General features: G+C 57.6%; 1 protein-coding gene across 1 annotated transcript; it reads right to left on the bottom strand.

Annotated features, from left to right (window-relative positions):
• Positions 1-217: 217 nt before the first annotated feature.
• On the bottom strand, positions 218-20,588 carry LIMK1 (LIM domain kinase 1). Its single transcript, XM_049789585.1, has 16 exons — positions 20,470-20,588; positions 19,019-19,115; positions 13,725-13,863; positions 13,500-13,609; positions 12,627-12,833; positions 10,377-10,482; positions 10,131-10,297; positions 9,438-9,612; positions 8,958-9,044; positions 8,653-8,784; positions 5,662-5,721; positions 5,435-5,500; positions 4,049-4,205; positions 1,567-1,622; positions 1,299-1,456; positions 218-1,175 (listed from the first exon to the last, which is right to left on the bottom strand). The coding sequence occupies exons 1-16, from the start codon at positions 20,522-20,524 to the stop codon at positions 1,013-1,015; spliced, it is 1,935 nt and encodes a 644-aa protein (XP_049645542.1). The 5' UTR covers positions 20,525-20,588; the 3' UTR covers positions 218-1,012.
• Between the last annotated feature and the right edge of the window lie 1,754 nt (positions 20,589-22,342).

The following is a 22,342-nucleotide window of genomic DNA, read 5'->3' on the forward strand; positions in this document are numbered from 1 at the left end:
ATATTCCTGAGGGCAGAGACAGGACTAAGACCTGAATACTGCTGGGAATGACCCAAATATCAAAAAAAAAGGGGGGGGGGGAAAGCTCAACTCAGACCGCAGTACCCAAACTGCCCCCCCACTCGGAAGATGTGGACAAACCTTCACATGGTCTACTGCTCACTACCCCCAACATTGGGCACCCTCCACCCCTACTGCAGACACAAGCTACACTGTGGGGAGGACGGAATCTTTATTGAACCGCATGGGGGGCGGTGCATAGGCACGGGGGTCCTGGTGGGGTGCCCAGCAGCCACGGCTGCCCGGGTGGGCCTGTCTGGTCATGTTCCAGGTCCAAGGGCACCGAGAGGCTTCACAGTTTTAACACTTCCGAGATGCTTGAGTGAGGCAAAGTGACAGAATGGCCCCCCACCCGCCCCCGAGAGAAGACCCCCCCAAGCCCCCGGCTGCTGCAGCCGTATGAAAAAATAATACAAACTCTTCTTAAAAAATAGATTACACAGAAAGAACCCAGAGGCAGGGGGTGGGAGGCCCGGGTGGGCACTGAGATGAACGTGTGGGGGGGTCTACAATGCTGGTGGACCCTCACAGCCTGCTTCCTGGACACCCCCAGAACCCGTCCTTCCCTGAGGCCTGGTACCTGCTTCTCTCTGAAGTGGCTTCAATAAAGAAACTAAATGACCCAGAGCAAGAGGGGGGGGACCCCCACGATGTGGGGGGCTGCTATCTAAGTACCCGGAGTTCCCTGCCACGTGCCCTGTCCTGCAGCCCCCCCCCCAGGGGAATGCAGAGCAGTGGGGGAGGAGGGGGCATGGGGTGTGGCTCACAGGGGCCCCCCAGCTCATGCAAGGAGAAGAGGGAAGGGCAGTTCACCCAGCCCTCAAGGTGAGGCCAGGGATGTGGGGGGACGAGCTGGGGTCTGGCCAGGTAGGGTGGGGACCGTGGCTCCAGGCTTGCCGCACGCTGCAGAGGAATCACGGGGTGGAGGGGTGGCGGTGGGGGGGCATCAGGCTCAGTCGGGGACCTCGGGGTGGGCAGGCAGCGTGCTCTCGCCGCGCCGGTGCGTCTCCCAGAAGGCCCGGTCTAGCTGCTCCAGCTGTGAGCCCAGTGGCAGGCGGGTCGCTAGGTGCAACCGGAGGTTCTCCAGCCACTGTTCCAGCTTCACGAAGGAGGGCCTGGGGGTGCGGGGTGAGGGGAAGCGGTAATGGGTCCCCACCAGCCCCCCACCATACACCTGCATGGAGACCCATGTTGCCCCATGCAAGCACAGCGTGTGCCCAACTGCCACCCCACCTCACCTCTTCTCGGGGTCCAGGTCGCAGCAGCGTACGGTGATGGGGAAGAAGCTTGGGGGGCAGCTGGGGGGGCAGTAGCGGTCCAGGAAGCCCCGCACATTGAGGCCAAAGTCCATGGTGCGGGGCAGGTAGTCGGGGTCAGCGCTCACACGCCCGATGATCTGTCCAGCACCAGAGACAGTGGTCACTAGGGAGTGGGGACCCCTGGAGCTGGGCATGTGGGGCAATGCCAGCAGCCCTCCCCACCGCCCCCCACCTCCATTTCACCTACCTCACATAGGACGATTCCGAAGGAGAAGACGTCCACCTTCTCATCATAGCTCCGGCCTGTGGGGAGAGGACAGAAGGGTCTGTGCAGGGTATGTGCACAAGGGAGGCTGTGGGGGCGTTGGACATGGGGGCTCCGGAACTCTCCAAGCCCAATTTCAGCATCTGAATGCAAGCCCTAATTGGGCCATCACAAGGGTCCATAGGGCACAAAGGGGGAGTGGGGTCCAGCAGGCCAGGAGGTCCCTGAACATGGGCAGTGAGGGCCAGACTTCCCCAGATCAACTTCCAGCATGAGCACAGATGTCAGTGCATTTGGGCGACAGGTCAGGCTTCCTGTTGCTGCATCTGTGCAAGTCACCTCAACACAGACGCTCTGAGCTTGCAGGAGTGGCCTGATGGGGGCACCAAGAGTTTGGAGGCTACAGGCTGTTGGTTCCTCGCCTTGGTGACTCTGCCTGACTGCCAGGGCCTCCCTTCCTCTCCCTTTCCTTCTCCACAACAGAGGACTACTAGCCCCTCCCCGAGGCCACAACTCCCATAATAAGGGATGTCCTAGGCTGGGATGGGGCTTGGGGATGAGTGTGCCAGGAGTGCGTGAGGTGGATCAAAGCCCTGGCACCCCCTTAGGGAGTACCAGGAGGCACCTGGAGCCCAAAAAGACAGAAACATCTGTCTGTGATCACAGGACAGAAAAAATAAGTGCACACATATACTTACATATGTACGCACATGAACACACGTACACAAACACACCTGCAGGCAGGAGGGGTGAAGAAAGGGGGATTGGGCCCGGAGAGATAGCACAGCGGCGTTTGCCTTGCAAGCAGCCGATCCAGGACCAAAGGTGGTTGGTTCGAATCCCGGTGTCCCATATGGTCCCCCGTGCCTGCCAGGAGCTATTTCTGAGCAGACAGCCAGGAGTAACCCCTGAGCAACGCTGGGTGTGGCCCAAAAACGGGGAAAAAAAAAAAAGAAAGGGGGATTGAAACACAAAGCCATGGGCCAGAGTAATAGCACGTGGCCCAACCGAGTGTAATCCCTGGTGTCTCATATGATGCCCCAAGCCTGCCAGGAATAATTTCTTAGCGCATAGCCAGGAGTAATCCCTGAATGCCTGCCAAGTGTGGCCCAAAACCCCAAAAAATAAAATTAAATAAATAAAAGCGAAGCACAAAGCCATGGTAAGGCTCCCCATCACTTGGGCTGGTCTTGCAGCCCAGAATGCATCATGTTCTGATCTGGGGGTCACTGAGAGTGGCCCGGATCCCATGTGCCTGTGTGGGAGGGACCAGTGGTTTTCTGCGCCATAGCTAGCCTCCTCCAAATCAATGCTTTCCCTGCCTCTGGGTCTGCGATCCTGCCCCATGAACAGATGAACAGATGGGCATATTCAGAGGCGTTAGTGTCCATGGGGATGTTTCTAAAACCAGCCCCCTAAGATGCTCACTGCAGTCAGACTTGGGGGAAGTCCAACAGTACAGTGGGATGGATGCCTGTCTTGTACGTGGCTGACCTGGGTTTGATCCCTGGCATCCCATATGGTTCCCAGAGTCCTTCCAGGAATGATCCCTGAGCACAGAGTCAGGAGTTAGCCCTGAGTACCACTGGGTGTGGCCCCAAAACAAACAAACAAAAAGGTATACATGGTTTCCCCTCAAGGGGGGCCCTAATGCTCACTGTATTTGGAGTCCATTGTCTATAAATATTGAATCATCATACCTTGAAGTACCTGGGACAGGACATGTGCTGGGCCAGTCCCACAGTCCCTCAGAAAAAGGGCGGAATAGGTTCTGCCCATGGGCTGGAGTCATGATGCCAGCTGGTCAGGGCAGGGCTAAGGGGAGCCCTGTGTGGCCATCGCCTGACTTGGGGACAAACTTGGGGACAGGCTGACAGAAAAATGGAGCAGGAAAGGGACTGGCACAATAGTATAGTGGGCTGGGAGCTGGTCTTGCATGTAGTAGACCCAGGTTCGATCCCTGGCATCCCATAGGGTCCCTGAGCTTACCAGGAGTGATTCCTTAGTATTACTCAGGAGCAATCCCTGAGAAACTGCTGGGTGTGGCCTCCAAAACTAAAACCAAAGTAGAGCAGGAGAGGCACTAGAATGATCAGCCTAGGCATCCATGCCTTCATGCCAGGACCCAGAAAAAGTATCTCTTGGTGGAAAGAGGCTAGCTTGGTGGGGGCAGAGCCTCCCATATTTCCTGCTTAGGGATCCCAATTTGAACTCGACCTCCAGCACCTCAGGAGGCTCTTTGGCTTGTTGTTTTTGTTTCCCTTGAGATTTTTTTAATCATGCCATATGGAGATCAGGGGCTACTCCAGGCTCAGTGCTCATATTCCCAGCAATGTGGGGGACTAGAAATAGTCCTGTACACAGTCGGGCGAACTTTCTGCCACCCAGTGTGCGTGCTTGAAGCTCAGAGCGAGAAAGCCGTGGCAGGCAGCAGATAGGACCTGAGCAAAGATGCCTCACTCACCATTGATCATCTCGGGGGCCATCCAGTAGGGGTTACCCACCACCGTGTAGCGCTTTTTCCTGTCTGGCTTCTTGAGGCTGCGCAGGTCTTCAGACTGTGTCTTCTCATCTACCATAAGGCGAGCCAGCCCGAAGTCGGCTACTACCACGTTCTTGTTCTGGGTGGGGTGAGTGGGGGGGAGTCCCAGGTCCTGTCAATCAGGCCCTGGCTGGCCTTGTCCTGAAAGTGTCCCCACCCACTCTGGACTAGCCCCGCCCATGAGACACGCCCTCTAGCTCCTGGCTGGCCCCATCCAGACTCCACTCATACCCCACCCAGGAGACCAGCCCCACTCACTCCTGGTATGGCCCTGCCCACCATCCACACCCCCAAACTCCAGGTTGGCCCCGCCCTCCCACAGGTCCACCCCCTCCCTGGACTGCCAACTTCATCCAAGGAGTAGGGAAGGTAGTGAAGCTGCCCGATCCCCATCCCTTGGGTTCATATTTCCCAAGTCCCATTAGGGGCCTACGTGGAACCTGTGTGCAGCTGCTTCCTTCTGGGGGACCCTGGTGAAGCCTCCATGACTCAAGTGTGAGGACAATGTTACCCCATTCCCCCAAACCGGACTAGCCCCTCTCTTCCTTAGAAGGGGGGTGTCTCCAATGCAGTGGGGGAGGTTTTGGCTGTTCTGTTTTTTTTTGTTTTTTGTTTTTTTTTGGTTTTTGGGTCACACCCGGCAGTGCTCAGGGGTTACTCCCGCTCCAAGCTTAGAAATCGCTCCTGGCGGGCCCGGGGGACAATATGGGATGCCAGGATTCCAACCACCATCTTGCATGCAAGGCAAAACGCTTTACCTCCATGCTATCTCTCCGATCCCTGCTCTGCTGTACAGCTGGTGTCCAGACCAGAGAGGAAGGGGGATCCCGAGGACCCAGATAGTGGAACCCTGACTAAGAGTAATACCTGCCATACACGGGGCTTAGGTGGGGTTTAGGATACCTGGGATAGAACCAGGGTTGGCCATGTATCTGCCCACTCTATCAATCTAGCCCCAGAGATCCACTCCTGCCAATACTTTGATTTTGGATTTTGCTTCCTGAAACTGGAGACTAATTTATCTGGCCAACTGGTGTGTGAGCTGCTAGAAGCCTTAAGGAAGCAGCTTGGTGGGCACTTTGGGTCCCCTGTCACTGTCCCTAAGCCTCCCAAGGATGCCTACCACATCCACCCATGTGGCCAGGTGCTCAGGGGCCACACCATGGTGTGTTGGGATGGGGTCTCAGATACCTCCCAGCATGGTAGTGGGCTCTTGGTTTTGGGAAGCTTCCCACCCTCCCACGGGCTGAGACCAGGGGGTGGCAGTGTGGTTCCCACGCCCCTATCCACACCCTGGATGCTGCTCACCTCTCGGACCAGGCAGTTGTGGGAGTTGAGGTCTCTGTGAATGATGTTCATGGAGTGGAGGTAGGCCTGTGGGTGGGGAGTACAAGGGGTCAGAGTCAGCTATAGGGGGGATCCCTGCCCCCAATGGGCATATAGCTATTCTGCATGCACCCTCACTTTCCCTGCTGCGGGGTTAGTGGAGGGTGGGCTTGCAAGTGGGGTTACCTGGGAAAGCAGGGACCACTCACCATTCCGGAAGCGATGTCCTTGGCAAAGCCCACTCTCTGGGTCCAAGGGTATTGACTGTCCTGGGGAATGCAGAGGAACACGGGGTGAATGGGTAGGAGGGGGCGGCCAGTGTCTGGGTCAAAGTGCACCAACCCCTCCGCATACACAACCACATGCGTTCTAAGGGGCGGGAGTGGGTAACCCTAGTTCTTCAATAGAACTTGCCAGCCACCACCTCCTAGGGAAAACCGCTATATTTAGCTTCAACAGAATCCTACACTTTCATGCTTAAACCCTGGTTTCAAAATCAGAACCTGCTTCCGGGCAAGGGTTGGGAGGTCATGTGATGAGTGAAGGGGGCCCCTCCCGAGGAGAGCTATGTCATCCTTGTTTCTATATCCTACTCCCCCAGGATCCTCCTGAAGAGTCACACTGGAGGAGCCTGTGGGGAACACTTCTCTCCTGGGAGGACCCCAGGCAGCAAGTGCTGGAGGAGCCTTGGATCAGGCTCAGGGTGATGTCCAGGAGGGTAAGCACTGGGTCCCCCGTGTGTACTGGCCAGTGGCTCTAGGGACCTAGAGGCACCCTGACAACACTCTTTTTTTGTTTGTTTGGGTTTTTTGGACACACTCAGCGGCACTCAGGGGTTACTTCTGGCTTTGCACAAAGAAATTGCTCCTGGCAGGCTTGGGGGACCATATGGGATGCTGGGAATCGAACCTGGGTCCGTCCCAGGTTGGCCGCATGCAAGGCAAATGCCCTACTATGTTGTCTCTCTGGCCCTGTGACAACACACTCCTATTTATTTGAGCATTGCACCTGGCAGTGCTCAGAGGTTATTCCTGGCTCTATGCTCAGGAAGTACTCCTGGTGGGCTCAAGGGGCCATATGTGATGTTGGGGATTGAACCCAGGTGGGCCATGTGCAAGGCAAGCACCTTCCCTGCTGTACTCTCTCTCTCTGGCTCCAACTATTTATAAAACATTTTTCTGGGGACACAGCTGGTGGTGCTTATTATTCCTGGCTCTGTGCTCAGGGGTCACTTGTGCCTGTGCTTAGGAGACCACAGGCAGTGCTGGGAATAGAACTCGGGTCAGCTGAGTGCAAGGCAAGTGCTTTCTCTGCTGCACTCTTTCTTCAAGCTCTGCCAGCACTTTTGAAATTTCATTTTGGGTTTCAAGCCACACACTGTGGTGGTCAGGGGCTGCTCCGGTCAGTGCTGTCAGGACCCTGAGAGGGGGACCACTCATGGTGCTCCTGAGAAACAGTCTGTGCTGAGCCCCCTGAGTTCTCCCTCTGTATCCTCTACCCGTGTTCCCTCCCTCCCTCCCTCCCTCCCTCCCTCTCTCCCTCATTTCCCTCCCTCCCTCCCTCCCTCCTTTTCCCTCCCTCCCTCCCTTTCCCTCTCTCTCTCTCTCTCTTCTCTCTCTCTCTCTCTCTCTCTCTCTCTCTCTCTCTCTCTCTCTCTCTCTCTCTCTCTTTCTTTCTTTTTTTGTTTTTGGGTCACACCCGGCAGTGCTCAGGGGTTACTCCTGGCTTTATGCTCAGAAGTCGCTCCTGGCAGGTTTGGGAGACCATATGGGATGCCGGGATTCGAACCTCCATCCTTCTGCATGAAAGGCAAACGCCTTACCTCCATGCTATCTCTCCGGCCCCCATATTTTATTTCTAAAGATGAATTTGAATTCAGGTCTTTCTGGATATTCTGAATCTGTCTGAATCTGACTTTGTGTTGGGGCTGAGTTCCAGACCAAGCTCCAATCCACAACCTAAAAAGCTGCGTTTCATTTCCTAGCTCCTCCCAAGGGAAACTTCCCAGGGGTCCAGTGGGTGCCTGACATGCGTGGTAGAATCCAGCTGGGACAGGCAGTGTCAGATGTGAACTATGGTGGCTTTTCTCTGGAGTCCACTGTCTGGAGTATTCTAGAACTGCAGGGACTTGGAGCCCCAGGAAGTGTACCCAGGAATGGCACTCCTGAATTTATAGAAGAAACAGGATACTTTTGTGCCAAGCAAATCAAGAAATTGACCACAGGGGAAATGCCAAGTGTCACCCCTGAACGTAGCCAGGAGGAGACCCAGAGCACTGCCAGGTAGCCCCCCCCCCCAAAAAAAAAACAAAAACAACCAAAGAGACCCATGAAGGAGGAGACAGAAGGAGACCAGTTTCAGGGATCCCACCTGGGGCACTGGAGTGGGTACCCATCTCACTGGGCCCCAATATTGCTTTCTCCCTAAGTGGATTCAGATATCAAATGGGGGAGTGAAGCAATAGTACAGAGGGGAGGACTCTAGCTCTGCACTTTATATGGTCCCTTAAGCCGTTTCAGGAGTGAGCCCTGAGAACTACCAGGTGTGGCCCCAAGCAAGACAAAGAAACCAAAACCACTGCTAGGGGCTGGAGCAATAACACAGTGGTGAGGGTGTGTGCCTTGAATGCAGCTAACCTGGGTTTGATCCCCAGTATCCCATATGGTTCCCTGAGCCTGCTAGGAGCAATTTCTTTTTTTTGGGGGGCGGTTTGGGTCACACCCGGCAGTGCTCAGGGGTTACTCCTGGCTGTCTGCTCAGAAATAGCTCCTGGCAGGCACGGGGGACCATATGGGACACCGGGATTCGAACCAACCACCTTTGGTCCTGGATCGGCTGCTTGCAAGGCAAACGCCGCTGTGCTATCTCTCCGGGCCCGCTAGGAGCAATTTCTGAGCACAGTACCAGGATGAACCCGACACCACTAACCAAAACCAAAAAAACCACTGCTGGTGAGCCAGAGTGGGGGCGCAAGCGGTAAGGTGTTTTGCCTTGCACATGCTAACCTAGGATGGACCACGGTTTGATCCCCCAGTCTCCCATATGGTCCCCCAAGCCAGGAGTGATTTCTGAGCGAATAGCCAGGAGTAACCCCTGAGCATCACAGGGTGTGGCCCCAAAAGAAAAATAAAACAAAACACCACTGCTGGATGAGGATGAAAGCCCCATGGGGACCCCTGTCTGGGCTGCTGGGCACTCACCATGCTCTTGATGATGCCCCGGAGAGTGCCCCCCTTGATGTACTCTGTGATGAAGTTGAGCCTCTTGTCCTTGTAGAGCACCCCGATGAACTTGAGCACATTGGGGTGTTCCAGGCACCGCATGACCTTCACCTGGGGGACACAGGCAGACTGGGTCTTATGTTCACTGCATTTGCCTCATGCCCTGCACCCCATTTCATCTCCCCCAACTCTGCCCATGTCCCTCCCACCATCCCCTCACTCATGCAGTCTCCCAGGGGAAGAGTCAGGCCAGGAGAATGTTCTAGAAGCCAGCCCCAGAGGACCTCCTTGAGGAATGTTCTCTGTGTCTCCTCATCAAAGCGGATCAACTCCTTCATCACCATCACCTCGCCCGTCTCCCGGTGTGTCACCTGTGGGTACAGGAGACAAGGGGGGCCTTTAAGCTTCCCATGATGCTCCTTGCCAGTCCTGGGACTGTACATCTACTTCTAGCTAAGAAAATGGGCTTAGTGCAGGCTCTAAAGGGGCTGTACAGGGGAGGGCAACGGGGCTATACCCGGGGCTCTACCCTGCTGTGGGAACAGTGCCCAGTCTGTGTCTGTTGGACCCTGGGCACAGCCAGTGGTGGCAGAGCTGGACCTTCTCTGGGAAAGAGGACAAGGACAAAGAGGACACTGGGGAGGAGGTTGGCATTCTCAGACCACCCCAATAGTGTTCTCTGCACTAAGTTCGGGGTCTTTCTGTGGCTGCTCACACAGGGAACCCTGGACTGTGCCCTGAGCCCTATGTCCTGTGCCCCGTACCTTGATAGCCTGGCCGAAGCAACCTTTGCCCAGCACTTCTCCGTGGATGAGGTCAGACGGGCGAAAGATGCGATGTGGCCGGCAGACAGAGCGGAGAGATTCGGAGCGGCCTATGTCCTTGCGTGGGGAACCCAGTGGGGCGGCCCCTGGGGATGTGTCAATGCTACAGCTCCTCCTGGAGAGCGGAGGGGAGAGTGAGGGGGCCAGGCATGCCCTCTCTGCCTCTTGGGGTCCACAGGGCCTAGGATGCCTGAATTCTCCCAAATGAAGGAGGACACCCTCATGGGCGTCCACAGGAGGGAAAGGCTGTGCTCCACATGTGACTCTCTCCGTTCCCCTCTCAAAGGGCAGAGTCCTGACCCCACATGTGGGGACCCCTCAACAGTTCACTGGTGTCTCTAGTCTCAGGGACTGTCCCATACAGGGAAAATGTTCCTGCAGCCCCTGGACCCCATCATGGTCTCACAGAAGCTATGCCAGTTTTTTCTGGCTTCAAGCCATGGTACCCCCACCACCCAGAGCCCCAACAGGCCAGGTACATCCATAAGTGTCCCCTAGTCCAGGTCTGGTGGAAGCTGATTGTTTCTGGCTTCTCATGCCCTCTCCCCCTAACCCCGTAGTGGGCTGCCTGTCTGTAGGGGGACTCCCCTCTCATGCCAAGAGCCAGCTCCAAGGAACCTGTGGCCAACTCACAAGACAGACTTCTGCCGGGTGGTACTGCCCGCCTCACTGCCGGACATGGGGGCCGGGGACCCCAGGGGACTGTGCTGGGGGCCTGGGCCGTGGGCCAAAGTATCATGGGGGTCATGCTCGAGTGTCAGCTGCAGCAAGCGACTGGTCTCCTGGATCAGCAAGTCGATCTGGGAAGGCAGGTGAAAGGCTGGGTAAGCCATAGGACGGGGTAGGACAGGAGCGCAGTGGGTGAAGGGGGTCCTGTACCTCATCCAGGGGCACATTGCGAATGGGTGTGCCATTGATCTCCAGCACCCGGTCTCCTACGTGAATGGCATTCTTCACATCTGGGCTCATGCAGCCTGGGTCCACACTGTGGGCAGAGAGCAAACTCAGACCCTATCCAGCTGTGCCTTGCCCCTGCCCTGAGCCCTGGCAGGAAATCAGGGTTGCAAGGACCAGGGCAGGGGGCCTGTCTGTACTTGGGAAATCTAAGGGGGACAAGGTGCTGTCCAGAAACCCACAGCCTCACTTCGGGGGATTCCTACAGCACAATTGATGTTGTCCCTCCTCCCCCATAGAGGCCAGAACATCCCCATCACTGTCAGGATGGGACATCTGGGCTATACCCACATGAGGGGTTCCAGGGGCCTCAGACTCTCTCTCCAAGGAGGAGGCTGGGGCACTCTCTCCAGGGGCACCCACTTTTCCATCCGCTTATCCCAGGGCACTCCAGCACCAGTCTCTGGCTTTCTGTCTCTGTGCTGAGTGTGATGAGCTTTTAGGTGAAAGCTTTTTTTTTTTTGGTTCACACCCGGCGGTGCTCAGGGGTTACTCCTGGCTGTCTGCTCAGAAATCGCTCCTGGCAGGCACGGGGGACCATATGGGACACCGGGATTCGAACCAACCATCTTTGGTCCTGGATCGGCTGCTTGCAAGGCAAACGCTGCTGAGCTATCTCTCTGGGCCCTAGGTGAAAGCTTTTAGTGTTTGTTGAGTTTTGAGCCACACCTAGCAGTGCGTAGGCCCTTATGAGGTGCAGATCAAAACAGGGGTCAGTGGCACACAGACCAGTGCCCTGCCAGCCACACTTTCTCTCCAGCCACTTTTATTTATTTTTATTTTAATTAATTTATTTTTGGTTTTTGGGTAACACCCGGCAGCGCTCAGGGGTTACTCCTGGCTCTATGCTCAGAAATCGCTCCTGGGAGGCTCAGGGGACCATATGGGATGCTGGGATTCGAACCACTGTCCTCTGCATGCAATGCAAACGCCCTAACTCCATGCTATCTCTCTGACCCCTCTCTCCAGCCACTTTTGAGTAAAACCAGGCAGCTGGAGAGCTAGCCCAGCAGGGAGGGTGCTAGACTTGCATGTGGCTGACCTGTTTTTTTTTTTTTTTTTTTTTTTGGTTTTTGGGTCACACCCAGCAATGCTCAGGGGTTACTCCTGGCTCTTCGCTCAGAAATCGCTCCTGGCAGGCTCGGAGGACCATATGGGATGCTGGGATTTGAACCACCGTCCTTCAGCGTCTAAGGCAAACGCCCTGCCGCTTCACTATCTCTCCGGCCCCGCATGTGACTGACCTGGATTTAATCCACAGCACCCTGTAAGATTCCCTAAGCACCTCCAGGAATAAGCCTGGAGAGCTACTCGGTGTGGGCAAAAATCCAAATAAAAACAGTAACAGGGGCAGCCAGAGCAATAGAGCAGTGGGGTGGGCGACTCGGGTTCAATCCCCAGCATCCCATATGGTCCCCTGAATTTGCCAGAAGTAACTTCTGAGTGCAGAGCCAGGAGTAACCCCCTAAGCACTGCCAGGTGTGCCCCCCAAATAAAATCAAATAAACAACAACAACAAAAAAATACCAGGCCAAGCCTAGGAGATGGCAGGGATCAGCTGCACTATGGATCTTGGCCTTGTATCCAACCACTTGAGCCCCATAGGACCCCTCTGTGGCTACGTGTGGGGACCACACGTAGGGGTGCTCAGAACTCGAATTTGACAGTGCTGCAAAACATGTGGTGCTGGGTCCCTAAGTATTTTTTCTTGGGGTCCTGGGACCCCTCCTGGCCAAGTGGCTGAGAGCCCAATGCTTGGGCCCTACAGTGTGGGACACCCCAGAGCTTAAGTGGTGATGCTTGGGGGCATCCTGGCCCACAGCCCAGGCTGCCTGGTGCTACCCGCTGTGCTATTTTCCCTCAGGGGCTGGCAGCCCAGACCCAAAACACTTCAAACTCCCACAAAATTGCCTGCGGGGCCTTTAAAGCCCCTGGTACAACTGGTTTTTCCTCATGCTCAGCCTGGTTGGTGGCACAGCTCTGGAACTTGGGGGTAGTGGTAATGGCAGGTGGGCTTCCAGGTGCCGGTAGTAAGCAGACCTGGTTGGTGCCAAGTTAGCAGAGTTCTGGAGACTTCACCTCTGCCCTCAGGCTGCAGGCACCCTTTCTGGAGGTTCTCCTGTGTCCTTCCTCCCAGTTGGGCTCCCAACTCCAGGGCCCTCTGGCCCCACTCACCCCTGCACTCGGACTGTGTGGGTGTGCTCTGAGCCGCAGCCGGGGGTGCCGTGCGGGGGGTCAATCGACACAGACAGGCCTCGCTTGCCATGCGCCGAGGCGGGGATGGAGACGAGGGTGACGGTATGGGGCAGGTGGGTTCCTGGGGAGGCGGGCAGCACGTGCTCGATGACAGGTGTCACGACGGTCTGGTAGTAGCAGTGCCCGCTGTGCGCCAAGGGGAGAGAGTGGGTTAAGGAGACCCTGCATTCCTCCCTGCTTCCCTCCTGAGCCCCAGGATAGGAGTTGGTGAGGCTCAGAGTTCTGGGTCTATTGCCTTTGAGAGGGCATGTGCCGGGCAGGATCAGACTAGGGTCAGGCTAGTTCTCAGACCTGTAGGACAATACCGGTAGAGGGGGAATATGGAGAGGAGGGAGAGGTGGAAGTGATCTGGCTCTGCATTTTGTACTCCCCCCTTGTACCCCCTTACCCCTGGAGGGGCCTGTGCACAGATATCCTCGGAATGAGGTTGATGCTGACACCTCTGAAAGGGGGATGAATGCAGCCTGAGGGGAGCATAGAGGTCAGCTAGGTCAGCAGAGAAGGGGCCTGGGTCAATGGACAACTGGAATGGAGTTGAGTGATTGTGTGTGTGCGTGTGCGCGTGTGTGTGTATGTGGATGTGTGGATACGCATTGGGGCACCTTAGCCCTGTGGCCCTGTGATCAGCGAGAGGCCTGAGGACCTGAACATGTGGGACATCTGGAGGATGGGCTGACTGGTGTCGAGGAAACCTGCTGGCAAGGCCAAAGCCTAGATCTACTGTAAGAAGCGGCTGTAGGGTGTGCCCAGCCTGATGCCCACTGCCCCATCCCTGCCCAGCTGGGCTCGCACCAGTACAGCTTGGAGTGCTCCACCAGCGTGTATGTGTCCCCGTCTCCGATGAAGGTGCCGCACGTGAGGCAGACGAAGCACTCGGGGTGGTACTTCAGCTCCCCGGCCACCTGCAGGGGACAGAGCTCAGCAAGGTCCCTCACCTTGCAGTCCTCCCTGCCCGGGCATCCCTCCAACAGATCAGGGTGAGAGGCAGGGGTAGGGGAGGGGTGCGGGGAGGCTCACCATGACCAGCCCCTTGGTGATGTGCTCGGAGCAACCGTGGCATGACTCGCCGTGGCGTGCCCAGTAGTCCTTCTTGCAGAAGAGCTGCCCATCCTTCTCGTAGTATTGCTGGGCCAGTGCCACACCACACTCACAGCACCTGCCGGTGGCAAAGGCTCATACCTGGATGGTCCTGCGCCCCAACTGCACACCCAACCTGGCTCCTCAGTCCCACACTCCCAAGTCCCTCACTGCATCCATGTCCAGCATCCGTTTCCACTGTAGGGGAGGAACAACACCCCCCCCATGCCTAGCTGGATGACCTGTACCCCTAGTCCAGCCCCATAGGTCCTGCTGCCCACTGTGTCCAGCCCACAGGCTCTCCTCGCCCAGCTCTGTGCCCTTTGCCTAGACCCAACAGCGCAGGTGCCTCCATCTAGCCCTGGGCTTGGCAGAAGAAGCAGAGGCAGCCCCAATGGCAGCCCCAACGCCCTTCCTCTAGAATGCTATGCCCACAGTCTGGCTGCCTGACTACCTGGACAGGATGCACCCCTTGCCCCACTCTTGCCCCCCAAGACCCTTGCTCTGCATGTCCAGTCAGGGGAGGGAGGGGCCTGTTCTTGGAGTCTGGCTTCCTGTGTCCCCATTGATATGGGGTGGGAGGCACACCCCAGCTGAGAGCTAGACAGGTACACTTCCCATTTCTGGGGTACACGATTCTCCTCACTCTATAGGGTAGCAGATGAGCTGGGGGGGCAGTTACTATACTGTCAAGGCCTGGGCTGGCGAGAGAGCACAGTGGAGAGGGCTCTAGCCTTGCATCTGGATAACACGGTGGTTCTATCTCCAGCACCCCACATGGTTCCCAGAGCACCACCAGGAGTAGTCTTTGAGTGCAGAGCCAGGAGTCAGTCCTGAGCACAGTTGGGTATGGACCAAAAAAAAACAAAACAAAAAAAAAGGAGTAAGGGGGAGCTAGAGTGATAACACAGTGGGGAGAGCACTTACCTTTCATGTGGCCAACAAGATTTGACCCCCAGCACCCCATATGGTCCCCCAAGCACTACTGGGAGTGATCCCTGAGCACAGAAGTCCTGAGCACTGCCTGGTGTGGTTATCTCCAAACAAAAATACACTGAGCCCAGCTATCTGCCCCCACTTGGTTAGTTACAGGGATCAATAAGGGACCAGAGAGGGGCGGGGGGGAGATTTTGTTCCCTAGATCCAGGGCAGGTGCTGCCCTTACAGGAAGCCACCCTTGGGACAAAGCCCTGCTGTTCCTCAACTCTGTGGCCTGGTCCCTTCCTTTTGCTGAGAAAAGCGATGGCGGTAGGGCTGAGAGGGGCTCTGTGGGCTTGGGAGGCACATCCTGTAGATTGGGGTTCAAGCCCGTCAGCACAAAACAGAAACTAGTTTTCCTGTGTGGAGAATATTGACATGTTGGGAGAGATAACCCACAGCTGCTGAGCTGGGGGTAAGACCAGACCTCTAGGCTTGGTGTGTGTGTGTGTGTGTGTGTGTGTGTGTGTGTGTGTGTGTGTGTGTGTGTGTGTGTTGTAGGGTGCTGGGTGTGTGTGTGTGTGTGTGTGTTGTGGGGTGCCGGGATGTGTGAAGCAGAAATGTGGGGCTCAGAGGCACAGTTGCACCCCCCAGGCAGTGACCAGGGGCTGGGTATGTGGCAGAACACAGCCAGAACAGACCCTGCAAGGCTTAGCAGAAAAATCATGGAAGGCTGATTTCACCCCCAGGTCAGCAGGGGAGCCCCTTCTGAGGGACAGCCAGGACAACCAGGGGCAGTAAGCAACCCCTAACTGCTACAGGACACTGTCCCTTTAAGAGAGTCCCCATTGTCCGGGGACTCTGAGCAGGCAGCCCAGTGTGCCCTGAGTGAAAGCCAGCAAGCAAGCACGTGTTTGTACCCCAGAAGGGTTCAGAGGCACCAAAGTGGGGGCTCCTCTAGGCTGGGGGTGGCGGGCTCCCCCGTGAGAGATGGGGTGTGAAGAATGTTCGGAAATCACCCCAGGACGGAGGCAGCGGAAGTGGAGTCTGGACTGGCTGTGGAGAATGATGTCACCTCCCCGTGTCACCTCCCCCGCTGCCCCCACTGACATCATGTAGCAGGAGCCTCAGGGGTGGGTGTCAGCCCTTCACAAACCTTGCGGAGCCCCCCACGCCCTGGCTGATGGTGACTCACATGGTGCCTTCCCAAGGACCAGATATGTGCCAGAATGTCACAAGAGTGTCACAGCCTGATCTTAGGCAGCCTCCAGAGGGAAGTGTACCTGGGGGGGGGGGTCTCTCCTCCTGGCCACTCCAGCTGGGAAACCCACAGGCTCCCTGGTATCCTAGAAGCCCTTTCCTAGTCCTCACATTGGGTTCAGAGGCCATCAGGTCTCCCCACTGTCCCCCAGATCTGCCTCTCCTCTTGCTGAGTTCCCTCTCTGCAGTTAGCTTGAGGTTCCTTGGGGTCCAGGGAACCTAGAGCCTCCCTACTCCCCTCAGACCTGCTTGGCCTCCGCTCAGAGTGGGGTCTGGGAATGTTCCTTGGTGTCTTTACTGATGGCAGCTCAGAGCCCCAATTCTGACCACCCCCATGGCACCTGACCGGGGAGAGGAGACAAATAGGGATGAACCTGGTCTGGCCCTTTGGGATACCCCCACCCTGTCCTTATGGAGAAAGTGTGTGTGTGGGCGTTCTAAAAACTTAGAGGAGCTCTAACAGGAGGGGTTCAGGGGCCAGTAGACCTGGTGGGGGGGGTGAGAAGACCCAATGAGGGGTCCACTTGTGGGGGCTGCCGTTGGCCAGTTGGAGCCAACCAAGAAGGGAGTTTCAGTTCCACCCGGCAGCTGGCAGGTGGGCCCGGCCCCTCATCCCCCCTCCTGGCCTTCACTGGGGACATGGGGTGGGGGTCCCCACTCACTTGGCCCGTCTGAGGAGGCGGGCTCTTCTCTGGGCCATCGCCAGTGTCCTGGGCTGATATCCGGGGCAGGGGCCTGGGGGGCCTGCGGGGAGCTCAGGGGGCCCCAGCCACTGCTTCTTGTCCTTCTGAATCCAGACTTGGGGCACAGGCTGCAGAGGGCGGGGCCTTGAGGACGTGGTCAGAGCTCTGGCAGGAAGCCGCTGCTGGGTGACGGGGGCCCTGCACACCCCCAGACGGGCACTCCACGTCCCTTCCCCTAGCTCAGCTCTCGATGAGCACAAGGGGGCTCAGGCCTCTCTGGGACAGGGGGTGATGCTGTCCCCCCTGGGCCCTTGGGTTGCACTTCGGGATCCTGGGGGACTTCCTAGATACAGCAGCAGGGGGAGGCCCCAGCCATCCCCACATGGTAGAAAGGAGAGGCCCCATGGACAGGCCTGGGGTCACCCTATTTTCAGACCTCCAGAGAACAGAGAGCCATGTGGTTCCCAGGCCCTGTCACTCACCAGTAAGTGAACATGTGGTTAAACTCCCCTAGATTTGGGAGGCTGCTGGGAGAAGCTCTCCCCACTGATTCGGAAGCTCCATGGGGACCCAGACAAAGGGGGGTACCTCTTACCCTGTCACACCATCCTGTGTGTGCTCCCTTCCCCTTGCTGCCAGTACTGGGGGGCAGGGGTCCTCCAGAGCTCAGTAAGCCCATCTTCCAGGCCAGGTCCTTCCTACCTCTCCCACCCTGGGCCCAGAGCCCCACACTCTCTATGGATTTCTTCCTCTTTCTTTTTCAAGGGAAATACCTGGCAATGCTCAGGGCCTGTGCTCTGTGTTTCAGTCTGGCTCTGTGCTCAGAGATCATTCCTGGTGGTGCTCAGGGGACCATGTGATATTCCGGGTCAAACCGGGTCAGCCAAGTGCAAGGGAAACATCCTCCCCACAGTGCTCTTACTCTGTGCCCTCCTTCTTTTCATTCCCCCCACCCCAAAGGATGGGGGCCAGGCAGACTGGACTTGTTGTGGGAACTGGTGGGGGGGGGGATCCTGTCTGGTTTCTTGGGGTTTCCCTTTTTTCCAAGCAAACTAGGCGATGACAGGGCACCCCTAGGGTGTGCAGAGAAGCTAATGTGACAAGATCAGTACTGCATCTGAGATCTCCCACCAGGGCCATTGACCTGGGCCACCTTCCTGGCAGACCCACTGATCTCTTGTGACCTTATTTTTCCCCTGCCCAGCATACCCCACTCTGCATTTCCCCTCTTCTGGCTCCCCACAGCCCTTCCAAGCTCCCACTCTGCCTCCTCAAAACATTTGCTGCTCTAAGTAAGCAAGTTGCCCCTCTAATCTCAAGGGTCCATGCCTCCCTTACTCTGTCTAGGGGAGAGCTCCTCCCCGCTTTAATAAAGCTCATTCTGACACCCACAACAGGACTGTGACTTCCTACCCAGCACTACCCTCTCTGGGCTCCAGCAGGTGGGAGAACACACAGTGGTTCCAAGTCACGCACAGGGAGGTGCTATGACAGCAAACCCTAGGCAGGCTACGCATATAGACAGAAACCACCATGTCTTTATAAACTTTAAAATTTACAAACTAAGCTTTGCCACGGTTTGATCTCTCTGAGGTACGGCACTCCTGAAGTCTCAGATACCTCAGGGTGAGGAGGCGATGGGACAGTCTCTCTAGATAAGTGAACGTAGCTGTAGCTAGACACAGTCCTCAGAGCGCAGCCTGGCTCTGAGCAAACTCCAAGATGTGAGATGAGACATTAGCCATAGGAAGGGGGGAAAATGCTGACACGGCGCCTTCAGCCCCGCTTGATGCCTCCAGCTTCTCGCTCCCCATTACTCCAGAGACCAAGACCAGCTCAGTTCCAACCCATGTCTGCAGATGGTCCATCATATGCTCCCCCCTGAAACTGCCCATCTTCAGGGAGCCTGCTTCCAGTTTCGGCTGGGCCCTGAGCCGGCCTCTCTCCATGCTCTGTTGTGCCCATGTGCCCCAGTCTCCCTCAGCTAACTTAAAGCCCAGTTTGTTTCTTACCATCCAGCATGAGCTCCAGGGTAGGGTATAGGGAGGGGAGCTGGCCATCTCCTGCCCTGTCCATCCTGGCTGAGGCAGGGCCTTGGCACGCAAGCTGGAGAGGGCGAGGACCGCCCCTCACACCCTCCTCTAGAACACGAGCAAAGAGGCCTGAAGGATCTCCAAGTGCAAATGCCTTTGCTGTTTTGTGGCTTCCAGAGGCCGCACCCCACCCTGCTCAGTGCCCAGTATCGAGCCCCAACCCAGGCCTTCCGCACGCCAAGCCTCTGAGCTCTCTTCCCAACCCCTGCAGGGCCTTGTACAGATGGGCAAACCAAGGCGGCAGACATAGCAGACATAGCCTCCCCGCCAGTCCCCACACCTGAAGCAGTCGGCGTGCCAGTCAGCGTCCAGGGCCTGGAGGTACTGGCCGTCGTAGATCCTCTGACTGCAGCTTGCACACACGGGCAGCTCACTTCCTGCAGGGGTGGAGAAGCAGCAGGTTCTGTAAGGGGTGTTCCAAGGAGCTCCCCTGCTCCCTTGCCAAGCCTGATGCCCACCCCGCTGGGCTGCCATGGTGCAGAGCAAGGGACAAGACATGGATGTGAGTCCAAGGGAGACTCTGAGGCGCCTCAGTTTCCCTTGCTGTGAGTAGAAGGAAAGGATCGTTTGGCCACAGCCTTCTTTGGGGTCAGGCGAGGTGAATGGGAAGAAGGGGAACAGTAGGATTTGTAAGTGAGGTGAGGGATACTCCAGCCTCTGCCCTCCACTCCCCTGCTCAGAAGGAAGATCTGCCTTTCGAGGGCACTGGTTAGGGGTGCCCCGAAGTCTAGCAGGGCTGGGCCCCCTACACATGGCAGAACTGGGCCTGGCCCTGTGGCCTGGCGGCCAGCAAGCTTAGTCATCCTGGACTCTGCCAGCCCTGGAGGGTCCCCCTGCCTGTCTGTCCCCACTGAAAGAGGGGGACTGAGCCCAGGAGGAGGGGAGGGGTCCAGGCCAACCCCTCTGTGAGGACACGGGGACCAGAGGTGGGGTGATGGGAAGGTGGCTTTGGGTGAGGAAAGGGCTGGCCAAAGGGCACCTGCCTCAAATTGGGACCCCCCTGGAGGTTCAAAGTGGACCAGACTGCCTTGTCCCTGCCTTAGGTTGTAACCCTCTGCCTGCACCACCAGGAATCGGCCCAGTAGGGGTGAAGACAAGGCCAGGAGGGGAGTCAAATTTCCAGCGCAAAGCACCAGATTTGGTGCAGAGAGAAGGGGTGGGGTGGGGGGCCCCCTTTCACACCCTCTAGATTTCCTGGAGGTGAATCTGTGCTCTGTCCAACAGAACCCTAAGATCCTAGTATGAGGAGGGCCTCAATTCCAGGACCCTCAACTATCCAGAGCCAGGGAAACTGAGGCCTGGCCGGTAGGTAGCGCCTGGCTCAAGGTCACAGACCCGCGGTGGCGGCGCCTCATTCTTCCCAGGCTGGGTTAGAGAGCCAGAAGCTAGATAACGGGTGTCTGCGGGGTGCCGGTGTCTGGGGGTGGCGCCGGGGGTCGTTGATGGGGGAAGAGAAGAGAGGAGGGGGCCCTGGGTCTGCGGTAGGTCAGACCCCCGACAGGGTCAGGGGTGGGGGGACCGATGCAAGGAGGGGCCTGCAGGCTGGGTCGGACGAGCTCATCCCCCGCGGAGCAGACAGGGGCGCGGCCTGGCTGCAGACAGCAGCCCCGGGGCACCGCTGCGGCCCGGCCCGGCCCGACCCCAGCCCGTGCCCGCTCCCCACTCCCGGGCGCAGCTGCAGCTGCAGCCCAGCCGCCCGCCAGCCCTGCCCAGGCCCCGCATTCCGCGCACCTTCCTCTCCCATACGTTCTTCCCTCCAGGTGCAACAAAGTAGCGTCAACCTCATGCACTCGGCGGGGGGCGGGGCCCGGCGGGCTGGGCGGGGGGCGGCCGGGCCCCGGGAGGCGCGGGCGGAGCCGGCTCAGCCGGGGGAGCTCCCGGGGGCGCCACCGCCGCCGCCGCCGCCGCCGCCTCTCGGACACAGGCTGCGGCCCGGGCTCGGCGCGGCGGCCTGGAGAGCTCGGCTCCGGAGCGGGCCCGCGGGGGCGGGGCGTCGGGCTGCGGCACGGGGGCGGGTCGTCGGGGACTGCCCATGCGCGGGCACGCCCACGTGAATCAAAGCCCCGCCCTTAGCCCGCCTATAATCCCGCCCCCACGCATCTCTCCGCCCAATCTCCGCCTAGAGTCTCCGTGACGGGTAGCCCCGCCCACGTAGGCCCCGCCCCGCACATAGCCCCACCCAATCCCCGCCCTGCACCTCGGGGAAGCCACGCCCTCTCTCCTCCCCGACTTCGCTCCGCCTCGCCAACTCCTTTCATTCATCTTTCTCAGCCTGGACTCGCCGGGCCTGGGCACCGCCCATGCAGAACGTCTTCGAGGAGGTCCGCAGGGGTGTCGATGCCCGGAGAAGTGGGGGACTCAGTTTTCTCCACGAGAACCTGGCCCAGATCTCAGTTCTGAGCTGGATCCAGGAGACATGCTCCCTTTTGAGGACCTCTGCAGGGCCGATTGCTTCCAGCTTGAGGCTGCAGCTGGGGGCCCGGCTCGGGTGGAGGGCGGGGACGAGGGGTCTTCTTGGCTCTAATCCCGGGAGGGGAGTTTGGGATGGGCTCCGCCAGCTGCGCCCTGATGCTTGCTTGCTTGCTTGCTTTTGTCTGCGCTGGCCACCTGGAGCACCTCTGAACAGGGTGAAGTGGCCGCTGGAAATGGGCAGGGTTTGGAACGACGCCTAACCCTCTCCCCTGTCCCACCCTCACTTGTTTCCTGGGAGGGGGCAGATTGCTGTGAGATGGACGCAGGGGCTCCTGTACACCCAGCGGCCGTGTAGACAACTCATCATCTAGTGTAGACATCCCATTATCTATAGATCTCGAGCCGGGGCTCGTAGACTGAGCAAACTGGGTGCCAATCTCCCTTTCATGTTAAACAGTTTTCCCCAGAGGGAAGAGAAGGTGATTCTTTTTTGGAGGGGCTATCACATGCAGAAGTGCTCAAGGGCTGCTCCTGGTGGTGCTAGGGGTCCATGGGTGCTGAGTCTCACATCTTGGGCTGGCTCCCAAGTGACAGCAGGCACCCTCGCTTGAGCTGTCTCTGGGCCCCAAGATTAGAACTTTTATTTTTGGTTTGGGCCCCCATGTAGCAGTGCCCAGGGCTTACCCATGGCTCTGTTTAGGGGTCACTCCCAGTGGGGATTGGTGGACCATATGGGGTGCCGGACATTGAACCCCTGTTGGTTATGTACAAGGTAGGGGCTCTCCCCGCTGTGCTAGGGTGCTGGTCCCAGGAGCTAGAAACAGTGTTGTAAGGTCACAAGTGACCTGGCGGGATCCTTCTGAGGATGTTGATAGTAGGTGACCATCATTTCTTAGGAGCTAACTACAGTGGTGGTCAAGGGACCAATGTAGTGTTGGGGATTGAGCCTGGATCTCCTGCAAGCAAAGTTTTTGCTGGACTATTGAACTATTTCCAGGGACCCTGAGGACTCATCTTAAAATCTTTTTTGTTTTGGGGGCTGGAGAGATAGCAGGGAGATAGGGCATTTGCCTTGCATGTAGATGGATGGTGGTTCAAATCCTGGCATCCCATATGGTCCCCTGAGCGCGGCCGGGTGTGACCCCAAAAAAACCAACCTAACAAACAAAAACCAAAAAAACCCTCAAACTTT

The sequence above is a fragment of the Suncus etruscus genome, chromosome 15, assembly GCF_024139225.1.
Source record: "Suncus etruscus isolate mSunEtr1 chromosome 15, mSunEtr1.pri.cur, whole genome shotgun sequence".
NCBI lineage: Eukaryota > Metazoa > Chordata > Mammalia > Eulipotyphla > Soricidae > Suncus > Suncus etruscus.

Coding starts and splice junctions, on each gene's coding strand:
- LIMK1 (XM_049789585.1), bottom strand. CDS start 20,524: ATGAGGTTGACGCTACTTTGTTGCACCTGGAGGGAAGAACGTATGGGA. Junction 5,501..5,661: donor AGGACATCGCTTCCGGAATG/GTGAGTGGTCCC, acceptor CCCCACCCACAG/GCCTACCTCCACTCCATGAA. Junction 4,206..5,434: donor ACAACTGCCTGGTCCGAGAG/GTGAGCAGCATC, acceptor CACCCCACCCAG/AACAAGAACGTGGTAGTAGC.